The following is a 25,911-nucleotide window of genomic DNA, read 5'->3' on the forward strand; positions in this document are numbered from 1 at the left end:
TGGAGTGGCCTAGCCAGGAGCTGAAGGTTCGAGTTGCCAAACGTCAGCCTCGAAACCTTAATGACTTGGAGAAGATCTGCAAAGAGGAGTGGGACAAAATCCCTCCTGAGATGTGTGCAAACCTGGTGGCCAACTACAAGAAACGTCTGACCTCTGTGATTGCCAACAAGGGTTTTGCCACCATGTACTAAGTCATGTTTTGCAGAGGGGTGAAATACTTATTTCCCTCATTAAAAGGCAAATCATTTTATAACATTTTTGACATGCGTTTTTCTGGATTTTTTTGTTGTTATTCTATCTCTCACTGTTCAAATAATCCTACCATTAAAATGATAGAATGATCATTTATTTGTCAGTGGGCAAACGTACAAAATCAGCAGGGGATCAAATACTTTTTTCCCTCACTGTATCTTTCCGATTTGGTCCTGCCGTACATACCTACGCATACACTACGGTCACAACACACAGACCTCTTTACTGTCCCTAGAATTTCTAAGCAAACAGCTGGAGGCAGGGCTTTCTCCTATAGAGCTCAATTTTTATGGAATGGTCTGCCTATCCATGTGAGAGACGCAGACTCGGTCTCGACCATTAAGTCTTTATTGAAGACTCATCTCTTCAGTAGGTCCTATGACTGAGTGTAGTCTGGCCCAGGGGTGTGAAGGTGAACGGAAAGGCACTGGAGCGACAACCGCCTTTGCTGTCTCTGCCTGGCTGGTTCCCCTCTCTCCAATGGGATTCTCTGCCTCTATCCCTATTACGGGGGCTGAGTCACTTGCTTACTGGTGCTCTTCCATGCTGTCCCTAGGAGGGGTGCGTCACTTGAGTGGGTTGAGTCACTGACGTGATCTTCCTGTCAGGGTTGGTGCCCCCCTCGGGTTCGTGCCGTGGGGGAGATCTTCATGGGCTATACTCGGCCTTGTCTCAGGGTAGTAGGTTGGTGGTTGAAGATATCCCTCTGGTGGTGTGGGGGCTGTGCTTTGGCAAATTGGGTGGGGTAACTGTATATCCTGCCTGTTTGGCCCTGTCTGGTGCTATCGTCGTGTCTCTCGACCCCTCCTGATTCAGCCTCCAGTATTTATGCTGCAATAGTTTGTGTCGGGGGGCTAGGGTCAGTCTGTTATATCTGGAGTATTTTTCCTGTCTTATCCGGTGTCCTGTGTGAATTTAAGTATGCTCACTAATTCTCTCTCTCTTTTTCTCTCTCTCCTTCTCTTTATCCTTCTCTCTCTCTCTCTCCTATCACTCTTTCACTCTCTCTCTCTCTCTCTTTCTCTCTCTCTTCTCTCGGAGGACCTGGGCCTAGGACCATGCCTCAGGACTACTTGGCCTGATCACTCCATGCTGTCCCCAGTCCACCTGGTCATGCTGCTGCTCCAGTTTCAAATGTTCTACCTGCGGCTATGGAACCCTGACCTGTTCACTGGACGTGCTACCTTGTCCCGGACCTGCTGTTTTGGACTCCCTCTCTACCACACCTGCTGTCTCTAACTCTGAATGATTGGCTGTGAAAAGCCAACTGATATTTACTCCAGAGGTGCTGACCTGTTGCACCCTCTACAACCACTGTGATTATTATCTGACCCTGCTGGTCATCTATGAACATTTGAACATCTTGGTCATGTTCTGTTATAATCTCCGCCCGGCACAGCCATAAGAGGACTGGCCATCCCTCAGAGCCTGGTTCCTCTCTAGGTTTCTTCCTAGGTTCAGGTCTTTCTATGGAGTTTTTCATAGCCACCGTGCTTCTACATCTGCATTGCTTGCTGTTTGGGGTTTTAGGCTGGGTTTCTGTTCAGCACTTTGTGACATCGGCTGATGTAAAAAGGGCTTTATAAATAAATTTGATTGATTGATTGTCTCTCAAAGCACTTCATGATGACAGAGGTGAGTGCTACGGGGCGATAGTCATTAAGTTCAGTCACCTTTGCCTTCTTGGGTACAGGAACAATGGTGGCCATCTTGAAGCATGTGCGGACAGCAGACTGGGATAGGGAGAGATTGAATATGCCCGTAAACACACCAGCCAGCTGGTCTGCGCATGCTTTGAGGACGTGGCTAGGGATACCGTCTGGGCCGGCAGCCTTGCGAGGGTTAACACCTTTAAATGTTTTACTCACGTCGGCCACGGAGAAGGAGAGCCCACAGTCCTTGGTAGCGGGTCGCGTCGGTGGCACTGTGTTATCCTCAAAGTGTGCGAAAATGTGTTTAGCCTGTCCGGAAGCAAGACGTTGGTCTCTGCGATGTGGCTGGGTTTCCTTTTGTAGTCCGTGATTGTCTATAGTCCCTGCCACAAACGTCTTGTGTCTGAGCCATTGAATTGCGACTCCACTTTCTCTATACTGACGTTTAGCTTGTTTCATTGCCTTGTGGAGTGAATAACTACACTGTTTATATTCTGCCATATTACCAGTCACCTTGCCATGGTTTAATGCGGTGGTTCGCGCTTTCAGTTTGCGTGAATGCTACCATCTATCCACAGTTTCTGGTTAGGGTAGGTTTTAATAGTCACAGTGGGTACTACATCTCCTTTACACTTCCTTATAAAAACTCAGTCACCGTATCTGTGTATGCGTCTAGATAATTTTTTCGCAAGCTACCCAGAACATATCCCAGTCCATGGGATCAAAACAATCCTGAAATGTGGATTCCGATTGGGCACTTCCTGTTTGAGTTTCTGCCTATTGGACGGGAGGAGCAAGATGGAGTCGTGGTCAGATTTGCCGAAAGGAGGGCGGGCCTTGTAAGTATTCCGGAAGTATAAATAGCATTGGTCGAGAGTCTTAGCAGCACAGTTGTACAGTCGATATGTTGATATAACTTCGGCAGCTTAATCCTTAGATCTGCTTTGTTAAAATCCCCAGCTACAATAAATGCAGCCTCAGGATATGTTGTTTTCAGTTTGCATAAAGTCCAGTGAAGTTCTTTGAGGGCCGTCAAGGTTTCGGCTTGAAGTGGGATGTAAATGGCCTTGGCGATGACGGAGGAGAATTGTCTTGGGAGATAATATAGTCGGTATTTAATTGTGAGGTATTCTAGGTCGGGTGAACAAAATGACTTGAGTTCCTGAATGTTCCTAGAATTTCACAATGAGTCGTTAATCATGAAACACACCCCAGTTGCAGCCTACTTGTAAAGCTGTGAAATGCTCAAATGAAATTGTATTTATCACATGCGCCGAATACAACAGGTGTAAACCTTAGTGAAATGCTTACTTACAAGCCCTTAACCAACAATACAGTTAAGAAAAATAAGTGTTAAAAAAATAGATAAGGAAAAAATGTAAATAACAAATAATTAAAGTGCAGCAGTAAGTAAAATAACAGTAGCGAGGCTATATACAGGGGGTACCGGTACAGAGTCAATGTGCGTGGGCACAGGTTAGTCGAGGTAATTGAGGTAATATGTACATATAGGTAGTGTTAAAGTGACTATGTATAGATAATAACCAGAAAGTAGCAGAGCTTAAAAGATGGTGGAGGGGAGGACAATGCAAATAGTCTGGGTAGCCATTTGATTAGCTGTTCAGAAGTCAATTTTTAGGGCCTTCCTCTGACACAGCCTGGTATAGAGGTCCTGGATGGCAGGAAGCTTGGCCCCGCACTACCTTCTGTAGTGCCTTGGGGTTGGAGGACGAGGAGTTGCCATACCAGGCAGTGATGCAACCCGTCAGGATATTCTCAAAGGTGCAGCTGTAGAACTTTTTGAGGATCTGAGGACCCATGCCAAATCTTTTCAGTCTCCCGAGAGGGAATAGGCTTTGTAGTGTCCTCTTCACGACTGTCTTGGTGTGTTTGGACCATGATAGTTTGTTGGTGATGTGGACTTGAGGCTCTCAATATGCTCCACTACAGCCCCGTCGATGAGAATGGGGGCGTGCTCGGTCATCCTTTTCCTGTAGTCTACAATCATCTCCTTTGTGTTTATCACATTGAGGGAGAGGTTGTTATCCTGGCACCACCTCCTCCCTATAGGCTGTCTCATCGTTTTCGGTGATCAGGCATACCCATCGTCGGCAAACTTAATGATGGTGTTGGAGTCGTGCCTGGCCATGCAGTCATGTGTGAACAGGGCGTACAGGAGGGGACTGAGCACGCACCCCTGAGGGGCCCCCGTGTTGAGGATCAGTATGGCAGATGTGTTGTTGCCTACCTTTGCCACCTGGGGGTGGCCCGTCAGGAAGTCCAGGATCCAGTTGCAGGGGGAGTTGTTTAGTCCCAGGGTCCTTAGCTTAGTGATGAGCTTTGAGGGCACTATGGTGTTGAATGCTGAGCTGTAGTCAATGAATAGCATTCTCACGTAGGAGTTCCCTTTGTCAAGGTGGGAAAGGGCAGTGTGGCGTGCAATAGAGATTGCATCATCTGTGGATCTTGTGGGTCGTTATGCAAATTGGAGTGTGTCTAGGGTTTCTGGGATAATGCTGTTGATGTGAGCCATGACCAGCCTTTCAAAGCATTTCATGGCTACATGAGTGAGTGCTACGGGTCGGTAGTCATTTAGGCAGGTTACCTTAGTGTTCTTGGGCACAGGGACTATGGTGGTATTACAGACTCAGTCAGGGACAGGTTGAAAATGTCAGTGAAGACACTTGCAAGTTGGTCAGCGCATGTTCAGAGTACACGTCCTGGTAATCCATCTGGCCCTGCGACCTTGTGAATGTTGACCTGTTTAAAGGTCTTACACACATCGACTATGGAGAGTGTGATCACAAAGTCATCCGGGACAGCTGATTCAGTGTTGCTTGCCTCGAAGCAAGCATAAAAGTAATTTAGCTCATCTGGTAGGCTCGTGTTTCTGGGCAGCCCTCGGCTGTGCTTACCTTTGTAGTCTATAATAGTTTGCAAGCCCTGCCACTTCCGGCGAGTGTCAGAGCCGGTGTAGTATGATTCAATCTTAGTCCTGTATTGACACTTTGCCTGTTTGATGGTTCGTCTGAGGGCATAACGGGATTTCTTATAAGCATCCGGAATAAGGTCCCGCCCCTTGAAACGTCTGCTCTACCCTTTACCCGTTAGCACAGTGCGGATGTTGCCCGTAATCCATGGCTTCTGGTTGGGGTATGTACGTACGGTCCCTGTGGGGACGACGTCATCGATGCACTTATTGATGAAGCCAGTGACTGATGTGGTGTACTTCAATGCCATTGGAAGAATCCCAGAACACATTCCAGTCTGTGCAAGCAAAACAGTCCTGAAGCTTAGCATCTGCGTCATCTGACCACTTAAAAAAATATATATATATATTTATTTTAAAGGATTTTCTTTTGCAATTTAGTACAAAACAAAAGCACAAAAAAACAAAAAAGAACATAGCTGCCAGACATATGAAATGAAGTAGAGCAACAATGACAGTTACAACAACAGTAAGTGTTCCTAGTCAGTTTTCACAGTCAGTCTCTGTCCAGACGGTCCAGAAACAGACCCCAAACCTTGAGAAATCTGCTGGAGGAGTTGGTCCTAAAAAAAACAAATATTTTCCAAGTTAATGGTGTTAATAATTTCTGCTAGCCATCTACTGAACAAAGGGGGTGGGTGACTTCCATTCTGTGAGGCAATTTTTTTTTGCAGCCACCATTCCAAACATCAGAGACTGTTCCTCATAGGTCTATCTTAGAACAGACTCTGAGCAGCCAAAGAGAGCGAGTTCTGCATCAGGATCAATGGCCCTCTCATATACAGTTGAAGTCGGAAGTTTACATACACCTTAGCCAAATACATTTAAACTCAGTTTTTCACAATTCCTGATATTTAATCCAAGTAGAAATTCCCTGTTTTAGGTCAGGTAGGATCACCACTTTATTTTAAGAATGTGAAATGTCAGAATAATAGTAGAGAGAATGATTTCTTTCAGCTTTTATTTCTTTCATCACATTCCCAGTGGGTCAGAAGTTTACATACACTCAGTTACTATTTGGTAGCATTGCCTTTAAATTGTTTAACTTGTGTCAAACGTTTCGGGAAGCCTTCCACAGGCTTCCCACAATAAGTTGGGCGAATTTTGTTCCATTCCTCCTGACAGAACTGGTGTAACGGAGTCAGGTTTGTAGGCCTCCTTGCTCGCACACGCTTTTTCAGTTCTGCCCACAAATTTCTATGGGATTGAGGTCAGGGCTTTGTGATGGCCACTCCAATACCTTGACTTTGTTAAGCCATTTTTCCACAACTTTAGAAGTATGCTTGGGGTCATTGTCCATTTGGAAGGCCCATACGCGACCAAGCTTTAACTTCCTGACTGATGTCTTGAGATGTTGCTTCAATATATCCACATCATTTTTCTTCCTCATGATGCCATCTATTTTGTGAAGTGCACCAGTCCCTCCTGCAGCAGAGTACCCCCACAACATGATGCTGCCACCCCCGTGCTTCACGATTGGGATGGTGTTCTTTGGCTTGCAAGCCTCCCCCTTTTTCCTCCAAACAAAACGATGGTCATTATGGCCAAACAGTTCTATTTATATTTCCAAAAAGTACGATCTTTGTCCCCATGTGCAGTTGCAAACCTTTGTCTGGCTTTTGGAGCAGTGTCTTCTTACATGCTGAGCGGCCTTTCAGGTTATGTCGATATAGGACTCGTTTTACTGTGGATATACACTGCTCAAAAAAATAAAGGGAACACTTAAACAACACAATGTAACTCCAAGTCAATCACACTTCTGTGAAATCAAACTGTCCACTTAGGAAGCAACACTGATTGACAATACATTTCACATGCTGTTGTGCAAATGGAATAGACAACAGGTGGAAATTATAGGCAATTAGCAAGACACCCCCAATAAAGGAGTGGTTCTGCAGGTGGGGACCACAGACCACTTCTCAGTTCCTATGCTTCCTGGCTGATGTTTTGGTCACTTTTGAATGCTGGCAGTGCTTTCACTCTAGTGGTAGCATGAGATGGAGTCTACAACCCACACAAGTGGCTCAGGTAGTGCAGCTCATCCAGGATGGCACATCAATGCGAGCTGTGCCAAGAAGGTTTGCTGTGTCTGTCAGCGTAGTGTCCAGAGCATGGAGGCGCTACCAGGAGACAGGCCAGTACATCAGGAGACGTGGAGGAGGCCGTAGGAGGGCAACAACCCAGCAGCAGGACCGCTACCTCCGCCTTTGTGCAAGGAGGAGCAGGAGGAGCACTGCCAGAACCCTGCAAAATGACCTCCAGCAGGCCACAAATGTGCATGTGTCTGCTCAAACGGTCAGAAACAGACTCCATGAGGGTGGTATGAGGGCCCGACGTCCACAGGTGGGGGTTGTGCTTACAGCCCAACACCGTGCAGGACGTTTGGCATTTGCCAGAGAACACCAAGATTGGCAAATTCGCCACTGGCGCCCTGTGCTCTTCACAGATGAAAGCAGGTTCACACTGAGCACATGTGACAGACGTGACAGAGTCTGGAGACGCCGTGGAGAACGTTCTGCTGCCTGCAACATCCTCCAGCATGACCGGTTTGGCGGTGGGTCAGTCATGGTGTGGGGTGGCATTTCTTTGGGGGGCCGCACAGCCCTCCATGTGCTTGCCAGAGGTAGCCTGACTGCCATTAGGTACCGAGATGAGATCCTCAGACCCCTTGTGAGACCATATGCTGGTGCGGTTGGCCCTGGGTTCCTCCTAATGCAAGACAATGCTAGACCTCATGTGGCTGGAGTGTGTCAGCAGTTCCTGTAAGAGGAAGGCATTGATGCTATGGACTGGCCCGCCCGTTCCCCAGACCTGAATCCAATTGACCACATCTGGGACATCATGTCTCGCTCCATCCACCAACGCCACGTTGCACCACAGACTGTCCAGGAGTTGGCGGATGCTTTAGTCCAGGTCTGGGAGGAGATCCCTCAGGAGACCATCCGCCACCTCATCAGGAGCATGCCCAGGCGTTGTAGGGAGGTCATACAGGCACGTGGAGGCCACACACACTACTGAGCCTCATTTTGACTTGTTTTAAGGACATTACATCAAAGTTGGATCAGCCTGTAGTGTGGTTTTCCACTTTAATTTTTAGTGTGACTCCAAATCCAGACCTCCATGGGTTGATAAATTGGATTTCCATTGATTATTTTTGTGTGATTTTGTTGTCAGCACATTCAATTATGTAAAGAAAAAAGTATTTAATAAGATTATTTCATTCATTCAGATCTAGGATGTGTTATTTTAGTGTTCCCTTTATTTTTTTGAGCAGTATAGATACTTTTGTACCTGTTTCCTCCAGCATCTTCACAAGGTCCTTTGCTGTTGTTCTGGGATTGATTTGCACTTTTCGCCCCAAAGTACATTCCTCTCTAGGAAACAGAACGTGTCTCCTTCCTGAGCGGTATGACAGCTGCGTGGTCTCATGGTGTTTATACTTACGTACTATTGTTTGTACAGATGAACGTGGTACCTTCAGGCGTTTAGAAATTAGTCCCAAGGACGAACCAGAGGTCTTGGCTGATTTCTTTTGATTTTCCCATGATGTCAAGCAGAGAGGCACTGAGTTTGAAGGTATGCCTTGAAATACATCCACAGGTACACCTCCAATTGACTCAAATGATGTCAATTAGCCTATCAGAAGCTTCTAAAGCCATGACAATTTTCTGGAATTTTCCAAGCTGTTTAAAGGCACAGTTAACTTAGTGTATGTAATCTTCTGACCCACTGGAATTGTGATACAGTGAATTATAAGTTAAATAATCGGTCCGTAAACAATTGTTGGAAAAATGACTTGTGTCATGCAAAGTAGATGGCCTAACCGACTTGCCAAAACTATAGTTTGTTAACAAGAAATTTGTTGGGTGGTTGAAAACGATTTTTAATGACTCCAACCTAAGTGTATGTAAACTTTCGATTTCAACTGTATTATTGGTCCCATCTGTGACATGCACTTATGTCAAAAGCTTTAAAACGGGCAGCGAAGATGGTCAAAGTATTCCAACTGACAGAACAAAACAATTCACTTCAACTACAATAACATTCTCAGTAACGATTACAGATATTTTTCTTCTTGCTATGACTGTGATATGCGATTGTTTATCTTATTTGGCTGCACTGACTAAGTCGCTCTAGATAAGAGCATTTGCTGAGTGACCAACATGTAAATGAAAAAATAAACACTTGAGCTCCGCCCCTGAACACATACAAATTTGGTCGGTACAGATCAGATCCAAATCTGAACTAATCATAGACGTCTAGGCTGTTTCACTAGTTGAACATCACATTATAAACTGTGAGGTTCGAGGCCTGAATGCTGATTGGTATGACAAAATATAAATTTTTACTGCTTAAATTATGTTGGTAACCAGTTTATAATAGCAATAAGGCACCTCTGGGGTTTGTGATATATGGCCAATATACCACAGCTAAGGGCTGTGTCCAGGCACTCCGCGTTGTGCAGAAGAACAGCCCTTAGCCGTGGTATATTGGCCATATACCACTCTGCCTCGGGCCTTATTGTTTATTATAGTGCGGCAGTTTAGTACAGAACAGTAGAGCTTTATTCAGTAAAGTACAGTAGTTTAAGTCAGTAAAGTAGGGTACAATAGTTTAATTGTACTTTACTGTATTGTACTATACTCTCTTTACTGTACTGTAATGTACTGTCCAAACTTGTGAAACATAGATGTCTATGATTGGTTCAGATTTTGTCCGGTCCAGACCAAATCTGAACCAATTATAGACATCTATGTTTGGGCAAAAAATGTCTGTGGATGTTGAAATCAAGGCCGGTCCAAATCTGAACCAAACATAGACATCTATGATTGGTTTGAGCCGGACCAAAAATCAACGTTCTTGTACGTTGAAAACAAGGCCGGTCCGGACTGCACCAAAAAAGATACGTTGCAGTTGGTAAATGCTTTGTGGGATCTATACATTTTTTTCTTTAAAGCTAAATTCTACTCTTCCCACTGTCACACAAATCATCTCATTGTCAACACAAGTTGTTCGGATCAAATCATATCATTTAATGTGTTCAGGAAAACCCCACAGAAACAGTTGCAGGGGAAAACTTACAGATTTACAATCATTCTTAACAGAAGTGCCAGCATAACCTCCAGTCACACAATTTAAGAGGGCGGTTATCCCCCCGGCCCATGCCCTCTGTAGTCCTTCTTACAGCTCTTGGAATGGAGGTACTGGTACCAATACCGGTTGGTCTTAGTAACTCAAGTATGAAGCACTCAGACCCTTGAGCTAGGCTTATTTTCTTCATTAGCCTAGCCCTAGCATATTTGGTGCTTTTCCTTCATCACAGCCACAAAATTAGCAAGAAGCTGGGTACAGCCAACCTCTGAGACAAGAATAATAATCTCTTGAACATTTCCAGGTAGAACACAAAATGTAGAGCGTTTACACCCTTGAGGGTACACTACGTTTAATATACAAGATTTGTCATACTGCTCAATTGCATTTGGTTCAGCAGTTGAACAAACAGAAATGCTAGAACTAGAGACAACAGACATGGAACATTTCAAGGAATAAAGTTTGAAGCTTCTGAATGTCAACAGTCGACCAGCCCAATGCAGCCTATGAAAACAACCATGTGTTGAAATGCTCAGTTGAATAAATAGGTGACAAATTGAAAATGCAGGAACAACTTTTGCCATTAGGACAACCTTTGCTTTAAATTCAGTCAATAAATTTGGTCAAAATGTGTCAAGTTTTCACAATTCAAAAATGACCAAAAAGGAAGTCGTAACATTTACCGTTTTAAAATTCAAAGCGAATTTTAACCTTAGAGGGAGAATATTTCCCTATGGTTGTTGGTTTGTGCTTCATGGTCTCTCCCTCTCTTGCAGGGAAATTGGTAGTGTTCGCTAGAGAACCATTGCTAAGAGATGTTGGTAATATAATAATAAAAAAAGAAAAGCATGGTTTTCAAATGATGCAAAGAACAACCAAGAGTGGAAGGAGATCTTTTTGATTTGTTTCAACCTGATACAGGTCACGATGTCGTTTTATCACAGGTGGGGTTAGGTAAGGTTTCAAAACAAACACGTTAAAATGCAAGGCCTATTATTCAGTCTCAACACTGGTGGGACAAATAAAGTTAAATATCTACCAAGGACAGAGAGGTGAACCGTTTGCACTCTTGCTCTTTCTTTGCCTTGTAAAAACCATGCTTGGTATGGGGAAGAGGGGATCGTGCAAGACAGAGTTGGCCTGGGTGGGATGTGGTGGGGTGGCGCTTGAGGAGCCAGACCACCATTTCCACCGGAGGTGTGTTAAAGGCACGCCAGGGTTACTCCCAATCCCAGCTAACAGACACAGGGACTCCTTCACACCCACACACGACTGCAAACACACAGAACACACACACACAAGCAGCACAGGCTAGAGCCCCAGGAGTAAGGTTTGATACAGAAAAAGAGATGAAGGATGAGGTTTTTGGAGAAAGATTGTGGAGAGAGGAGTTCCGAAGGTCCAGGGGCTTGGAACCGGTGCTGCCATCTTGTCAGACAGAAAGAAGGGGGGGGGGAAATGGTGGAATGGATCATTTCTGGTTCTTGAGCTGGTTGGAGAGCCAGTCGAGGCCCTCGTAGAGGCCGTCCCCGCTAGTAGCACAGGTGGCTTGGATGTACCAGCTGCGCTGGCGGAGAGCGTGGAGCCCCAGCTTGTCTGTGATCTCCGCAGCATTCATTGCATTGGGAAGGTCCTGAGAAAGGGTTCAAATGATTTATCCTCTACCACACTGTGCAATTATAATATCTTACTCAAGCCCAGTGATAGCGCAAGGGGTTGGCAATGCAAATAATGATTATGTGTGCATGATCAATGAGTACGGTCCACTCACATAATGTTTAGCAGGAGAAAAGAGCACTACAAGGAGGTAGGGCAGTCAGAATTCAGATATGAACACCCTCCTTTGCACAAAGTAAACAAGCTCACCTGTTTGTTTGCAAAAACGAGCAGCACGGCATCTCTCAGCTCGTCCTCTGCGAGCATTCTCTGCAACTCCTCCCTCGCCTCGTTCACTCGCTCCCTGTCGTTGCTGTCCACCACAAAGATAAGCCCTGCAGAGGTACACAGTTAGATATTGAGAATGTGACACTGGTTCTCTGACTAGCGAGCCTTGTTCTTGTAATGATGGGGCCATCTATGGACCACCGTTGCCAACGCTCTTCAAAGCGCCATTGGATCTTACCTTGAGTGTTCTGGAAGTAGTGGCGCCATAACGGCCTGATTTTGTCTTGACCGCCAACGTCCCACACTGTGAAGCTGATGTTCTTGTATTCTACCGTTTCAACATTAAAACCTGGACAAAGAACACAGAATGTTACAGAGGCATTAATGAGGCACATATTCCATACGTAGCCTAATCTGGCAGTGGAATTCCTTTTGGTGATAGGCTAATGCTTTCAAGGAAAATTGTCCTTACCAATTGTAGGAATGGTGGTGACAATCTCTCCTAGTTTGAGTTTGTACAGGATGGTTGTTTTTCCGGCAGCATCGAGTCCAACCATGAGAATCCTCATCTCCTTCTTGCCAAATAGGCCCTTGAACAGGCTTCCAAACATATTCCCCATGGTAACTTATGTGAGGAGAAAGAGGAATGCAAGGTGAAATTAGGTAATCAGTAATGGTACATGTTTACATTTCTAACGGAATACTATTAGCTATGTAAATTCAAGGGGGCAGATAAGTCTGCAGAAATGAACTCCCAACCACCAACATATTCCCCAAACCCAACAGCCTGTTATGTAGTCTACAGCTTTAGTTAGATGTATGACTGTGCATGCATTCAGTGCATTTAGCACGTCAGAGCTAATGCCGCATTCACTGGCTAGTCGGAACTAGGAAACGTAGACATTTCCGACTTGGAAACTCATTATAGAAAGATGAGTTTCCTCACTTGAAAGTACCAGAATTAACCAAATTAAATAAGGTTCAGAGCACTCGGTGGTCCCGCTCTGTGAGCTCGTGTGGCCTACCACTTTGCGGCTGAGCAGTTGTTGCTCCTAGAGGTTTCCACTTCACAACAACAGCACTTACAGTTGACCGGGGCAGCTCTATAAGGGCAGAAGTTTGACAAACTGACTTGTTGGAAAGGTGGTATCCTATGACGGTGCCACGTTGAATGTCACTGAGCTCTTCAGTAAGGTCATTCTACTGCCAATGTTGGGCTATGGAGATTGCATGGCGGTGTGCTCGATTTTGTACACCCGTCAGCAATGGGTGTGGCTGAAATAGCCGAATCCATTAGTTTTAAGGTGTGTCCACATACAGTACCAGTCAAAAGTTTGGACACACCTACTCATTAAAAGGGTTTTTCTTTAACTATTTTCTACATTGTAGAATAAGAGTGAAGGCATCAGAACTATAATATAACACATATAGAATCACATAGTAACCAAAACAGTGTTAAACAAATCAAAATATATTATATATTTGAGATTCTTCAAAGTAGCCATCCTTTGCCTTGGTGACAGCTTTGCACACGCTTGGCATTCTCTTAACCAGCTTCATGAGGAACGCTTTTCCAACATTCTTGAAGGAGTTCCCACATATCCTGAGGACTTGTTGGCTGCATTTCCTTCACTTTGCGGTCCGACTCATTCCAAACCATCTCAATTGGGTTGAGGTCGGGTGATTGTGGAGGCCAGGTAATCTGATGCAGCATGCCATCGCCTTCTTGTTCAAATAGCCTTACACAGCCTGGGGGTGTGTTTTGGGTCATTGTCCTGTTGAAAAACAAATGATAGTCTCACTGAGCGCAAACCAGATGGAATGGCGTAGTTGCAGAATGCTGTGCTAGCCATGCTGGTTAAGTGTGCCTTGATTACTAAATACATCACAGTGTCACCAGCAAAGCACCCCCACACCATAACACCTCTTCCTCCATGCTTCACGGTGGGAAACACATGTGGCGATCATCCATTTACCTACTCACAAAGACACGGCGGTTGAAACCAAAAAACTCAAATTTGGACAGATTTCCACCGGTCTAATGTCCATTGCTCGCATTTCTTGGCCCAAGCAAGTCTCTTCTTCTTATTGGTGTCATTTAGTAGTGGTTTCTTTGCAGCAATTCAACCATGAAGGCCTGATTCGCGCAGTCTCCTCTGCACAGTTGATGTTGAGATGAGTCAATTACTTGAAGTCTGAAGAATTTATTTGGGCTGCAATTTCTGAGGTGCAGTTAACTCTAATGAACTTATCAGCTGCAGCAGAGGTAACTCTGGGTCTTCCTTTCCTGTGGCGGTCCTCATGAGAGCCAGTTTCATCATAGCGCTTGATGGTTTTTGCAACTGCACTTGAAGAAACGTTCAAAATTCTAGAAATGTTCCAGATTGACTGACCTTCATGTCTTAAAGTAATGATGGACTGTCGTTTCTCTTTTCTTATTTGAGATGTTCTTGCTATAATATAGACTTGGTCTTTTACCAAATAGAGCTATCTTCTGTATACCACCCCTACCTTGTCACAACACAACTGATTGGCTGAAATACATTAAGGAAAGAAGTTCCTCAAATTAACTTTTAACAAGGCACACCTTTTAATTGAAATGTATTCCAGGTGACTACCTCAAAGTATTATTTTTATTTAACTAGGCAAGTCAGTTAAGAACAAATTCTTATTTACAATGACGGCCTACCCTGGCCAAACCCGGACGACGCTGGTCCAATTGTGCACCGCCCTATGGGACTCCCAATCACGGCCGGATGTGATACAGCCTGGATTCGAACCAGGGACTGTAGTGATGCTTCTTGCACTAAGAAACAGTGCCTTAGACTGCTGCACCACTCAATGAAGCTGGTTGAGAGAATGCCAAGAGTGTGCAAAGCTGTCATCAAGGCAAAGGGTGGCTACTTTGAAGAATATAAAATATGTTTTGATTTGTTTAACACTTTGTTGGTTACTACATGATTCCACGTGTTTTATTTTAGGCTGGGTTTCTGCACAGCACTTTGTGACATCAGCTGATGTAAGAAGGGCTTTATAAAGACATTTTATTGATTGATTTCATAGTTTTGATGTCTTCACTATTATTCTACAATGTAGAAAATAGTACAAATAAAGAAAAACCCTGGAATGAGTATGTGTCCAAACTTTTGACTGGTATTGTACTTTTATGTATATATTTCAACAACAAAAAATTGGGGTTGGGGGTTAAAAAAAAAAAAACTCCAGGCCACTCCTGAACTTCTAAAACTAGACAAAGTATGTAGAAATTATAATGAACCTATACGTTTTCAAATAACTGCACTTTATCAGCCAGGCAAATTGCTTTTGACTAACAAATCAGTCCAGAAACAAAATCAGTGTGGCTCTGCTGAATTTTTAAAACCCAATGTGGCCCACAAAATTATTGCCCACCCACGTTAAGTGCACATGGCATAAACTACTGCCTTGTTTAACACAATTCGGAACCTACGAGTTAAAATTTGCATACGCTTTTTTCCGTGGAGCTTCCTATTGGTTGATTCTGATACTTTCCAACTGGAAAAGTCGGACCTCTGTCTCCGACTTTCCAAGTCGAAAATATCCCGAGTTTCCTTCATCGCTGCATACAACCTGCAGTACAATTGATGTCAGCTGACAGGCCACTGCAAGCTGCTTTGAGCCTATCAGGGGTATGAGCTCGATAGCTGGAGTTCTGGGACAATAATCATCACCATAATGTAGTCATTATTTTGCCAAGTTTGTGATTGCTCCTCCGCCCGAGCTGCAATACTCTATGCAATTATGAATACACCTACGTTAGCAATGCGATCCAAACAGCACGATTAGTACTGGCCGAGGAAGGCCTCCCGCTTAGCTAAGCCTGAATGCTTCCCATCAGATCTAGAAAGCAACATACAATTGTGATTCAAGTATAAAACATTTACTTCGCAACAGTCGTACCCGGTAGACAGTGAACTGGACGGCCGACAATATTCTTATTCTAGCTAGCTAAAGCTAAACGAAGAAGCTTAGCTAATTAGCCAGCATGGGCGGATGCTAGTTAACAGACAACCATAACACAACAAACTGAGGATCTCAGGTATTTCATACGTTGACCGAACGTGTCGTTTTACACACATTTGGTACCAATCGTATGCCAAAACTATGGTCAGCAAATGGCCTGAAGGACGAGGCAATGTTAGTTAACTTAGCAATAGCATATGTAGCTAGCTAATGACGCGTCAGATGTAGAGGAAATGATGACGTCATTTGAGCAAGCGGAAACGGGACATTTTTGTCCGATTTTAGTTCACTCGAACATATACATTATTGTATGTTAACATAACGTCATGTACGCTGTTATGTAGGTATGATATATTCACCTTAGAACACGGCTTCTCGATCTTTCGTCTCTTTCAGTCACTCCAAAATGGCGGTTTGCGCAGCTCATGAGACACCGGTGTGTGGGCAATTCCTACTATTAATCTTATCCAATCATATCGCCCATTATATTTAAAGCCCCCTCCTGTTATACCATGTTATCCAATCACGGGGCCGAAAGGATTCGTAGACAAGGAAGTGAAACTAGCTACACATTTTAGCCAACTACTTTTGATTCTCATTGTCAATGCAAGGTGTGCAGTGGCAGATAATAGATTCGGATCAATGCAGTAAGTAGTAGAATCTTCTGTCATTCAACTCAATCTGCACTGACTCTTCAGTGAGGTGATATATCAGGGTGTCTTCTTTCCCAAATCCACAGAGCTTGTTTTAAACACAAACTTTACTGAAGTATTCCAACTCAAAATAACAGATGTTAGTGATGAATTATTCTCAACATGATGGATTGTCTTCAAAACATGAATGGTATGCACCATGCCTACATCACACAGATAAAAGGCAGAATTGCTGAGGGACACAGATCATCGTATTGTTATGAGTAACTATACTTATTATCGGCAAAATATTTGTCAGAGAAAAAAGTCCATGGATCTGTAACCGATGTGATCTTACTTCATTACACTTTTGCATTGTGTTTTTAAAGAAAGGAGGTAGATATGTATAGGGATAAGGTGACTAGGCATCAGTATATGATAAACAGAGTAGTAGCAGCATACATTGTGTGTGTGTTTGTGCGTGTAGAGTCAGTATAAATGTAAGTGCATATTATGTGTGTGTGAGCAAATTATGGAGTGATTGTTTTTATGTGTTGGAGTGTCAGTGTATGTAAGTGTGTAATGTCCTGTGAGTGTGCATCAAGACAGTGCAAAAATAAGAATAAAATATATGGGTCAACTCAGATCGCTAACAAAATGGCTACATGGACTATGTAGTTCGCTATTTAGCAGTCTTATGGCATGGGGATAGAAGCTGTTCAGGAGCCTGTTGGTGTCAGACTTGATGGAGCGGTACCGCTTGCCATGCGGAAGCAGAGAGAACGGTCTATGGCTTTGGTGGTTGGAGTCTTTAATGATTTTCCGGGCCTTCCTTTCACACCGTCTTATATAGAGGTCCTGGATGGCAGGCAGCTCGGTCCCAGTGATGTACTGGGCCGTCTGCTAAACCTTTTCAACCTCCTGAGGGGGAAGAGGCACTGTCGCGCCTTCTTCACAACTGTGCACAATTATATGGACCATTTTTATATAAGTTCTTAGTGATTTGGAGACAGAGGAACTTGAAGCTCTCGACCCGCTCTACTGTTGTCCACCATCAGCTCCTTGGTCTTACTGACGTTGAGGGAGAGGTTGTTGTTCCGGCCCCACACTGCCAGGTATCTGACCTCCTCCCAATATATTGATGGCTGTAGATTCATGATTCATCACTCGCTTGTCAATATCAGATTGGGTATTTTGTAATCAAAAATAACAATTACAAAAATAGTACAAAATACAATAAATGTAATTACCTGACGATACACACAAGGAAGCAAATTAGATGTGCAGGACAACAGTATGTTAAAGGCTGTAGGTTCATGATTTGTCTGTTAGCATGGAAATAACTGTGAATTAGCAGGGAGCTAATGCGGCCATTACAATTAAGCATGCTAGCTAACTCACTCAATAACATACAAAAGCATATCCCTGGAAGCCCCCAATATCTAACAGGTAACACACACACACATATATATATATATATATATATACATACATGCATACATACATACATACATACATACATACATACATAGAGTACCAGTCAAATGTTTGGACACACCTACTCATTGAAGGGTTTTCATTTATTTTTGCTATATTCTACATTGTAGAATAATAGTAAAGACATCAAAAGTATGAAATAACACATGGAATCATGTAGAAACCCCCCAAAAAGTGTTAAACAAATCAAAATATATTTTATATTTGAAATTCTTCAAATAGCCACCCTTTGCCTTGATGACAGCTTTGCACACTCTTGGCATTCTCTCAAACAGATTCATGAGGTAGTCACCTGGAATGCATTTCAATTAACAGGTGTGGAATACATTTGTGGAATGTATTTTCTTAATGCATTTGAGCCAATCAGTTGTGTTGTGACACAATAGGGTATACAGAAGATAGCCCTATTTGGTAAAAGACCAAGTCTATATTATGGCAAGAACAGTTCAAAAAAGCAAAGAGAAATGACAGTCCATCATTACTTGAAGACATGAAGGTCAGTCGACACGGAAAATGTCAAGAACTTTGAAAGTTTCTTCAAGTGCAGTCACAAAAACCATCAAGCGCTATGATGAAACTGGCTCTCATGAGGACCGCCACAGGAAAGGAAGACCCAGAGTTTCCTCTGCTGCAGATGATAAGTTCATTAGAGTTACCAGCCTCAGAAATTGCAGCCCAAATAAATGCTTCACAGAGTTTTAGTAACAGACACATCTCAACATCAACTGTTCAGAGGAGACTGTGTGAAACAGGCCTTCATGGTCGAATTGCTGCAAAGAAACCACTACTAAATGACACCAATAATAAGAAGAGACTTGCTTGGGCCAAGAAACATGAGCAATGGACATTAGACCGGTTTAAATTTGTCCTTTGGTCTGGAGTCGAAATTTGAGATTTTTGGTTCCAACCGCCATGTCTTTGTTTGACATGATGTGGGTGAACGGATGATCTCCGCATGTATATTTCCCACCGTAAAGCATGGAGGAGGATGTGTTATGGTGTGGGGGTGCTTTGCTGGTGACACTGTCTGTGATTTATTTAGAATTCAAGGCACGCTTAACCAGCATGGCTACCACAGTATTCTGCAGCGATACGCCATCCCATCTGGTTTGGGCTTAAGGGGGACTATCATTTGTTTTTCAACAGGACAATGACCCAACACACCTCCAGGCTGTGTAAGGGCTATTTTACCAAGAATGAGAGCAATGGAGTGCTGCATCAGATGACCTGGCCTCCAGAATCCCCCAACCTCAACCAAATTGAGATGGTTTGGTATGAGTCGGACCGCAGAGTGAAGGAAAAGCAGCCAACAAATGCTCAGCATGTGTGGGAACTCCTTCAAGACTGTTGGAAGAGCATTCCAGGTGAAGCTGGTTTAGAGAATGCCAAGAGTGTATAAAGCTGTCATCAAGGCAAAGGGTGGCTATTTGAAGAATCTCAAATATAAAATATATTTTGATTTATTTAACACCTTTTGGGTTACTACATGGTTCCATATGTGTTATTTCATAGTGTTGATGTCTTCACTATTATTCTACAATGTAGAAAATAGTAAAAATAAAGAAAAACCCTTGAATGAGTTGGTGTTCTAAAACTTTTGACCGGTAGTATATTTTAGATTCTTCAAAGTAGCCACCCTTTGCCCTGATGGCAGCTTTGCACACTCTTGGCATTCTCTCAACCAGCTTCATGAGGTAGTTAACTCCACAGAGTTTCTCTGTAGAGATGGGAGAACCTTCCAGAAGGACTGCCATCACTGCAGCACTCCACCAATCAGCCTTTATGGTAGAGTGGCCAGACGGAAGCCACTCCTCAGTAAAAGGCACATGACAGCCCACTTGGAGTTTGCCTGAAGGACCCTCAGACCATGAGAAATCAGATTCTCTGGTCTGATGAAACCAAGATTAAACTCTTTGGCCTGAATGCCAAGCTTCATGACTGGAGGAAACCAGGCATCGCTCATCACCTGGCCAATACCATCCCTACAGTGAAGCATGGTGGTGGCAGCATCATGCTGTGAGGATGTTTTTCAGGGACTGGGAGACTAGTCAGGATCGAGGGAAAGATGAACGGAGCAAAGTACAGAGAGCTCCTTGATGAAAACCTGGTAAAGGTTCACTTTCCAACATGCAGGAGTGGCTTCGGGACAAGTCTCCGAATGTCCTTGAGTGGCCCAGCCAGATCCCAGACTTGAACCCGATCAAACAACTCTGGAGAGACCTCAAAATACCTGTGCAGCGACGCTCCCAACCTGACAGAGCTTGAGAGGATCTGCAGAAAAGAATGGGAGGAACTCCCCAAATACAGCTGTGCCATCATCAATCTACACACAATACCCCATAATGACAAAGCGAAAACAGTTTTTTTAGACAATTCTGCACATTTATAAAAAAAAGAAGGTAACCCTTAGTTGCATAAGTGTTTAAAAAATATCTATATTTTTAAGCCTATGGTAGGCCTACGGTATATGGAAAAATGTTTTTTTCAATGACGTGACTCTCTGCCAATAATTACATTTAGAGGGTTGGAGGAATCTACATTAATATCTAAGGGGCATTTTCTGTTTGGATCTGTGAGAATATCTAAGGGGCTTTTATATAATTCAAAAATTATAATAATAATTGCTTTGTTTAAAAAGTAACAATAGAGATTTTGTTTTCATTTAAAATAGACAATTCTTGAACATGGGGTGAGACATTCTCACTCATTTGTAAATAAAGACAGTTTGTTATTTAGAATGATTTATTTCTGGAGAAACCTAACTTGATTATTTATCAGACATCACTTGCTTATATATTCAGTCAACACATCCTAAGAATATCATGGCATATTTGAACATTTTTGTTTCTCCATGCTTGTTTCAGAGCAGCGTGAAACGGTCCACAGCGGGAAGGCTATGTATTCTGTGCCCACTCGTGGTATCTCTCTTCAGTTACACATCCTTGGAATAGCAGAACAGGGTAACGGTCCGGGCGGCCTGGCTGTGCCTGGTGAGCAGTTGGTCAAGTTCTGTTGTCAGAAGAGGAATGGAAATGTCAGGGTGAACCGAAGACCTGATGAACCCACCAGGTATGTTGACTCTGCCTGTCGGAGGTGGAGTTCCAGAGCTCACATGTGTGCCTGGCATGGATTGTGACTCCATCTCGATCCTCGCCCTTTTCAACGCGTGAGTGAGTCAATGATTCGTCTGACAAACAAATAACTTCGTCCTGCAGGCCCAGGCATGGATCAAAGCTGGCGAGACATTCAATAACGTCATCTCTACAGACGAATCAACCGTGGCCCTTGAGCAATTTGCTCAAAATTGCTACAGAAAAAAAAGGAAGAAGATCAAGAAGATTAACGAAAGCATAAAGATGTTGATGAAGAAATGCTGTTTTGAGTTTGAAATGTAACACTTTAGAGTACTTAAGCATTGAATACATTGCAAGTTGAGGGATTTTCACAACAGTAGCCGAGCTATAAAAAGTATATTGTCCTGCTAATAGGAAACATTTGCATGATGGGCTACATTCTTTATTGTAACCACAATGTCACACATAATTTGTATCTACCTTTCCAATTACTTTTAGAGTTTGGGATTTACAAATGTGTGCTTTTAATTATTAGTTACATTGTTTTAGTTTGAATGTGCAGACTTTTTTTCTTTAAATGATTGTTTTATGTAGGATGCTACATTTTTGACCAGTTGCAATTGTAAGTAGGCCTAATAAAAAAATCCTACTTCTATTAGGCTGTTAAGCCTCATAGCCTACCTCAGCCAGTTAAGCTATTTTATATACAGCTGAAGTCGGAAGTTTACATACACCTTACATACATACATACACCATACACTCAGTTTTTCACAATTCCTGACATTTAATCCTAGTAAAAATTCCCTGTCTTAGGTCAGTTAGGATCACCGCTTTATTTTAAGAATGTGAAATGTCAGAATAATAGTAGAGGGAATGATTTAGTAGAGGGAAAGATTTATTTCAGGTTTTATTTCTTTCATCACATTCCCAGTGGGTCAGAAGTTTACATACACTCAATTATTATTTGGTAGCATTGCCTTTAAATTGTTTAACTTGGGTCAAATGTTTCGGGTAGCCTTCCACAAGCTTCCCACAATAAGTTGGGTGAATTTTGGCCCATTCCTCCTGACAGAGCTGGTGTAACTGAGTCAGGTTTGTAGGCCTCCTTGCTCGCACACACTTTTTCAGTTCTGCCCACAAATTTTCTATGGGATTGAGGTCAGGGCCTTGACTTTGTTGTCCTTAAGCCATTTTGCCACAACTTTGGAAGTATGCTTGGGGTCATTGTCCATTTGGAAGACCCATTTGCGACCAAGCTTTAACTTCCTGACTGATGTCTTGAGATGTTGCTTCAATATATCCACATAATTTTCCTGCCTCATGATGCCATTTATTTTGTGAAGTGCACCAGTCCCTCCTGCAGCAAAGCACCCCAACAACATGATGCTGCCACCCCCGTGCTTCACGGTTGGAATGGTGTTCTTCAGCTTGCAAGCGTCCCCCTTTTTCCTCCAAACATGATAGATTTGGTCGTGTTTCTTGTCACAAGCAAGTCTCTTCTTATTATTGGTGTCCTTTAGTAGGCCTATCTTCTGTATACCACCCCTACCTTGTCAAAACACAACTGATTGGCTCAAACGGATTAAGAAGGAAAGAAATTCCACAAATTAACTTTTAACAAGACAACCTGTTAATTGAAATCCATTCCAGGTGACTACCTCATGAAGCTGGTTGAGGGAATGCCAAGAGTGTGCAAAGCTGTCGTCATGGCAAAGGGTGGCTACTTTGAATAATCTCAAATATATAACATTTTTGTATTTGTTTAACACTTATTTGGTTTCTACATGATTTGTTTTCTACATATGCGTTATTTCATAGTTATATAAAAACAATTTTTACCCCTTTTTCATAATATCCAAATGGTAGTTACAGTCTTGTCCCATTGCTGCAACTCCCGTACGGAGAGGCGAAGGTCGAGAGCCATGCATCCTCTGAAGCACACCCTAACCCGGATGACACTGGGCCAATTGTGTGCCGCCTCTTGGGTCTCCCGGTCGCAGCTGGCTGTGACACAGCATGGGATTGAAACCAGATCTGTAGTGACGTTTCTAGCACAATTTTATTTATATATATAGAATGTACAAATTATCCATTGGATTATGATAATTTTCTGGTAAAATAAAGTTGAGGTACAAAAACATTAGACTTTTTAAATGTTTTTATTTGACCTTTTTAACTAGGCAAGTCAGTTAAGAACAAATTCTTATTTACAATGACGGCCTAAGAACAGTGGGTTAACTGCCTTGTTCAGGGGCAGAAAGACAGATTTTTTACCGTTACTGATAAAAATGTTGGACAGGTAACTAGTAACTGTTATGGATTACATTTAGAAAGTAAACAACTCAACCCTGTAATGACAGGGAAGGCCGTGGATCTAAACAATCCTCACGCACAGACAACGCTTCACAGGTTATCTGTGTCTGTGTACTCTCATAACCTTATGAACCACTTGGACTAACTTAACCACAGGTACAGTATCTAAACTATGTTTCATAGGTTTACGGGTTTCCAATGTGTCTTAGTTCGTCAGTTTTGGAAAACAATAAACCTTATCCCAAAGTATAACTTGTAAAGTTGTCCATTTTCATATTTGTTCACTATTATGTGTGGTTCCAGTGCAAAGTTGTAGGAATTTCAGAAAGTAATCCTGATTCTTGTACATGCACCACTGTAAAGTTCCCGTTCCCTGTAAAGTTAGGCATTCAGATAAAACCCTCAACCTTCAAATCTAGAATCTTACTGTGTGAGAGCCTTGACATCTAAGCCCTCTGTACACCTAAGGTACAATAATGGCCAATCTACAATGTCTACTTCCTGTTACCTTCATTGTCGGCCAACACCCCCTCCCTAGCCCTAATAGAAATGAAACCTTTAACTATGGCTATGGCTGTCATTCAATTTTGTCAGCCAGTGATTGTCAAGCAAATAACTGCCGGTCTCACGGTAATTGACCATTAATTAACAAACATTTAGCATCTCCTGGCTTCCACCCATAGCCAATCAAGCCACCAATCAAGACCTTTGGAACATCTACATTTAAGAAAAAGTCTGGTCCTAAAGCACCCCATTGCCTTGTTTTGTATCACATTCCAATGATTAAACTGAAGAGGACAAAATGCAATTTCATAAATGTGGTGGGGACATGTCCCCCCCGTCCCCGGTGAAAGTTGCGGCCCTGCTAATAACCATAAGCAGCATCAGAGTTTGGAGATGCCTGTTTGTCTGTTGCCAGTTCGTCTTGTCTCCAGCATGTTTTTTTCCGTACTCCTGTTTCTCTAGTCCCTGTTTTCTAGTCCTCCCGGTTCCAACCTTTTCTGCCTTCCCTGACCTCGAGCCTGCCTGCTGTCCTGTAGCCATCTGACTCTGACCTGGTTTACAAACGTCTGCCTGTCCTCGACCTGCCTCTTGCCTGCCCCTTGTCTATGAATACGTATCAGAGACTCGAACCATCTGCCTCCTGTGTCTGCATCTGGGTCTCGTCCTGTGTCGTTATAGGTTTTAATGACAATAAAACAAATAGGTAGTAATCCAACCTGCCGGAAAGGCAAAGCAGCTGCTCCTTTTCTATTTTTGTATTTAATTTTTTAGTGGGTAGATCAGCTTTAATATTGCAGTTAGATTGTAGCTTCCATCTATGTAGTTGACTGCATCATGTCCAATCCCCCATATTTTTGGGGGTAAAATTCTGTGAGAAGTTCTCTTTGTATTAGTAGAGACAGACGGAGTACTTTGGCCAGTTGGACTTAGCTACTTGTGTCTGTTCTGTGAATGTGTGTGGGATTCTGTGTATGTTTGTGTGTGCTGTGTTCCAAGTGTAACCAACCAGCTTTCTGCTGACAGGCCATATGTGGGAGTTATGAGAACTTCCACCCCCGGGCCTGAACCCCAGAAACACACTACTGTTACTGTACTCCTCTAGGCTCGGTACTGTCTTGAGTCTAGCAGTTTTACTGTCATAATATTATTTTCTTCAATGTGTCTTTTGACTAAGCAGGTAGTCTGTTTTTTAATTTGGGGTTAAATACATAAACAAACGCATACATACACCTCCCGATATCTAACTGGCCTCCAATCTCTGTCCTCATTTCATTCTGTTGTACAATCACCTTCAAAGATATGTTGTATTGATACCTATGGCATGAAATACATAGGTATAACATGGATATAACATCAATAAATAAACAACAAAGTAAGAATCACAATGGAGCGTGAAGGGAGAATAGTAGTATTGAGTCTGATTGATCAAAAAGTGCAATTTAGTCCACTAAAACATTTAAGCGGAGTAAGTGAAGCTGGTAAAAGTTATGGCAGATTGAAGTTAAACTTTTCATACAAATCGGGTAGTTAGCACTGGTTCATTAAAGCTTCCCATCCCATCCAACAAATTCTGATCCTCAGAATTCCCATGGGAGTTGGCAACATGCCAGAGGGGGTGTCATGAAAAAGCACAGACCACCCATGAGACATTTTCTCTGGCAACATCTGAATGGAAACAAACCAATGAAGAGGCGCTCAGGAGGAGCACACATAAACAGGTCAACGAGTTCCATCCGTGTTCTGTTCGAGTGCCCTGGGATCTGTCTATGTACTTGCAAAAGGCTTTGTTTAGACTTGGAAAATGTCCGTTGTCAGAAGTCCATCTCCGTGGCAGTCAAATTGAATTATGCTTCTAACCATTCAGGATAAGGTTGTACATTTTGTACCTTAATGAGAGAAGTACAACTGTATCAATCATATTCTACACTTTAAAAATCATGAACTGAAATGACTGGAAACCGTACAGACTGTGGCTCTTTACAATGGTGCCATGTGGCAGAATACAACAGAGGGTTGTAAAA

General features: G+C 43.0%; 1 protein-coding gene across 1 annotated transcript; it reads right to left on the bottom strand.

Annotated features, from left to right (window-relative positions):
- Window positions 1-9,905: 9,905 nt before the first annotated feature.
- arf2b (ARF GTPase 2b) lies at window positions 9,906-16,344 on the bottom strand. Its single transcript, XM_014179128.2, has 5 exons — window positions 16,230-16,344; window positions 12,341-12,493; window positions 12,107-12,217; window positions 11,851-11,975; window positions 9,906-11,617 (listed from the first exon to the last, which is right to left on the bottom strand). Exons 2-5 carry the CDS (start codon window positions 12,486-12,488, stop codon window positions 11,456-11,458), a joined length of 546 nt encoding a protein of 181 aa, XP_014034603.1. The 5' UTR covers window positions 12,489-12,493; window positions 16,230-16,344; the 3' UTR covers window positions 9,906-11,455.
- Between the last annotated feature and the right edge of the window lie 9,567 nt (window positions 16,345-25,911).

This window comes from Salmo salar, chromosome ssa28, assembly GCF_905237065.1.
Source record: "Salmo salar chromosome ssa28, Ssal_v3.1, whole genome shotgun sequence".
Classification (NCBI taxonomy): Eukaryota; Metazoa; Chordata; class Actinopteri; order Salmoniformes; family Salmonidae; genus Salmo; species Salmo salar.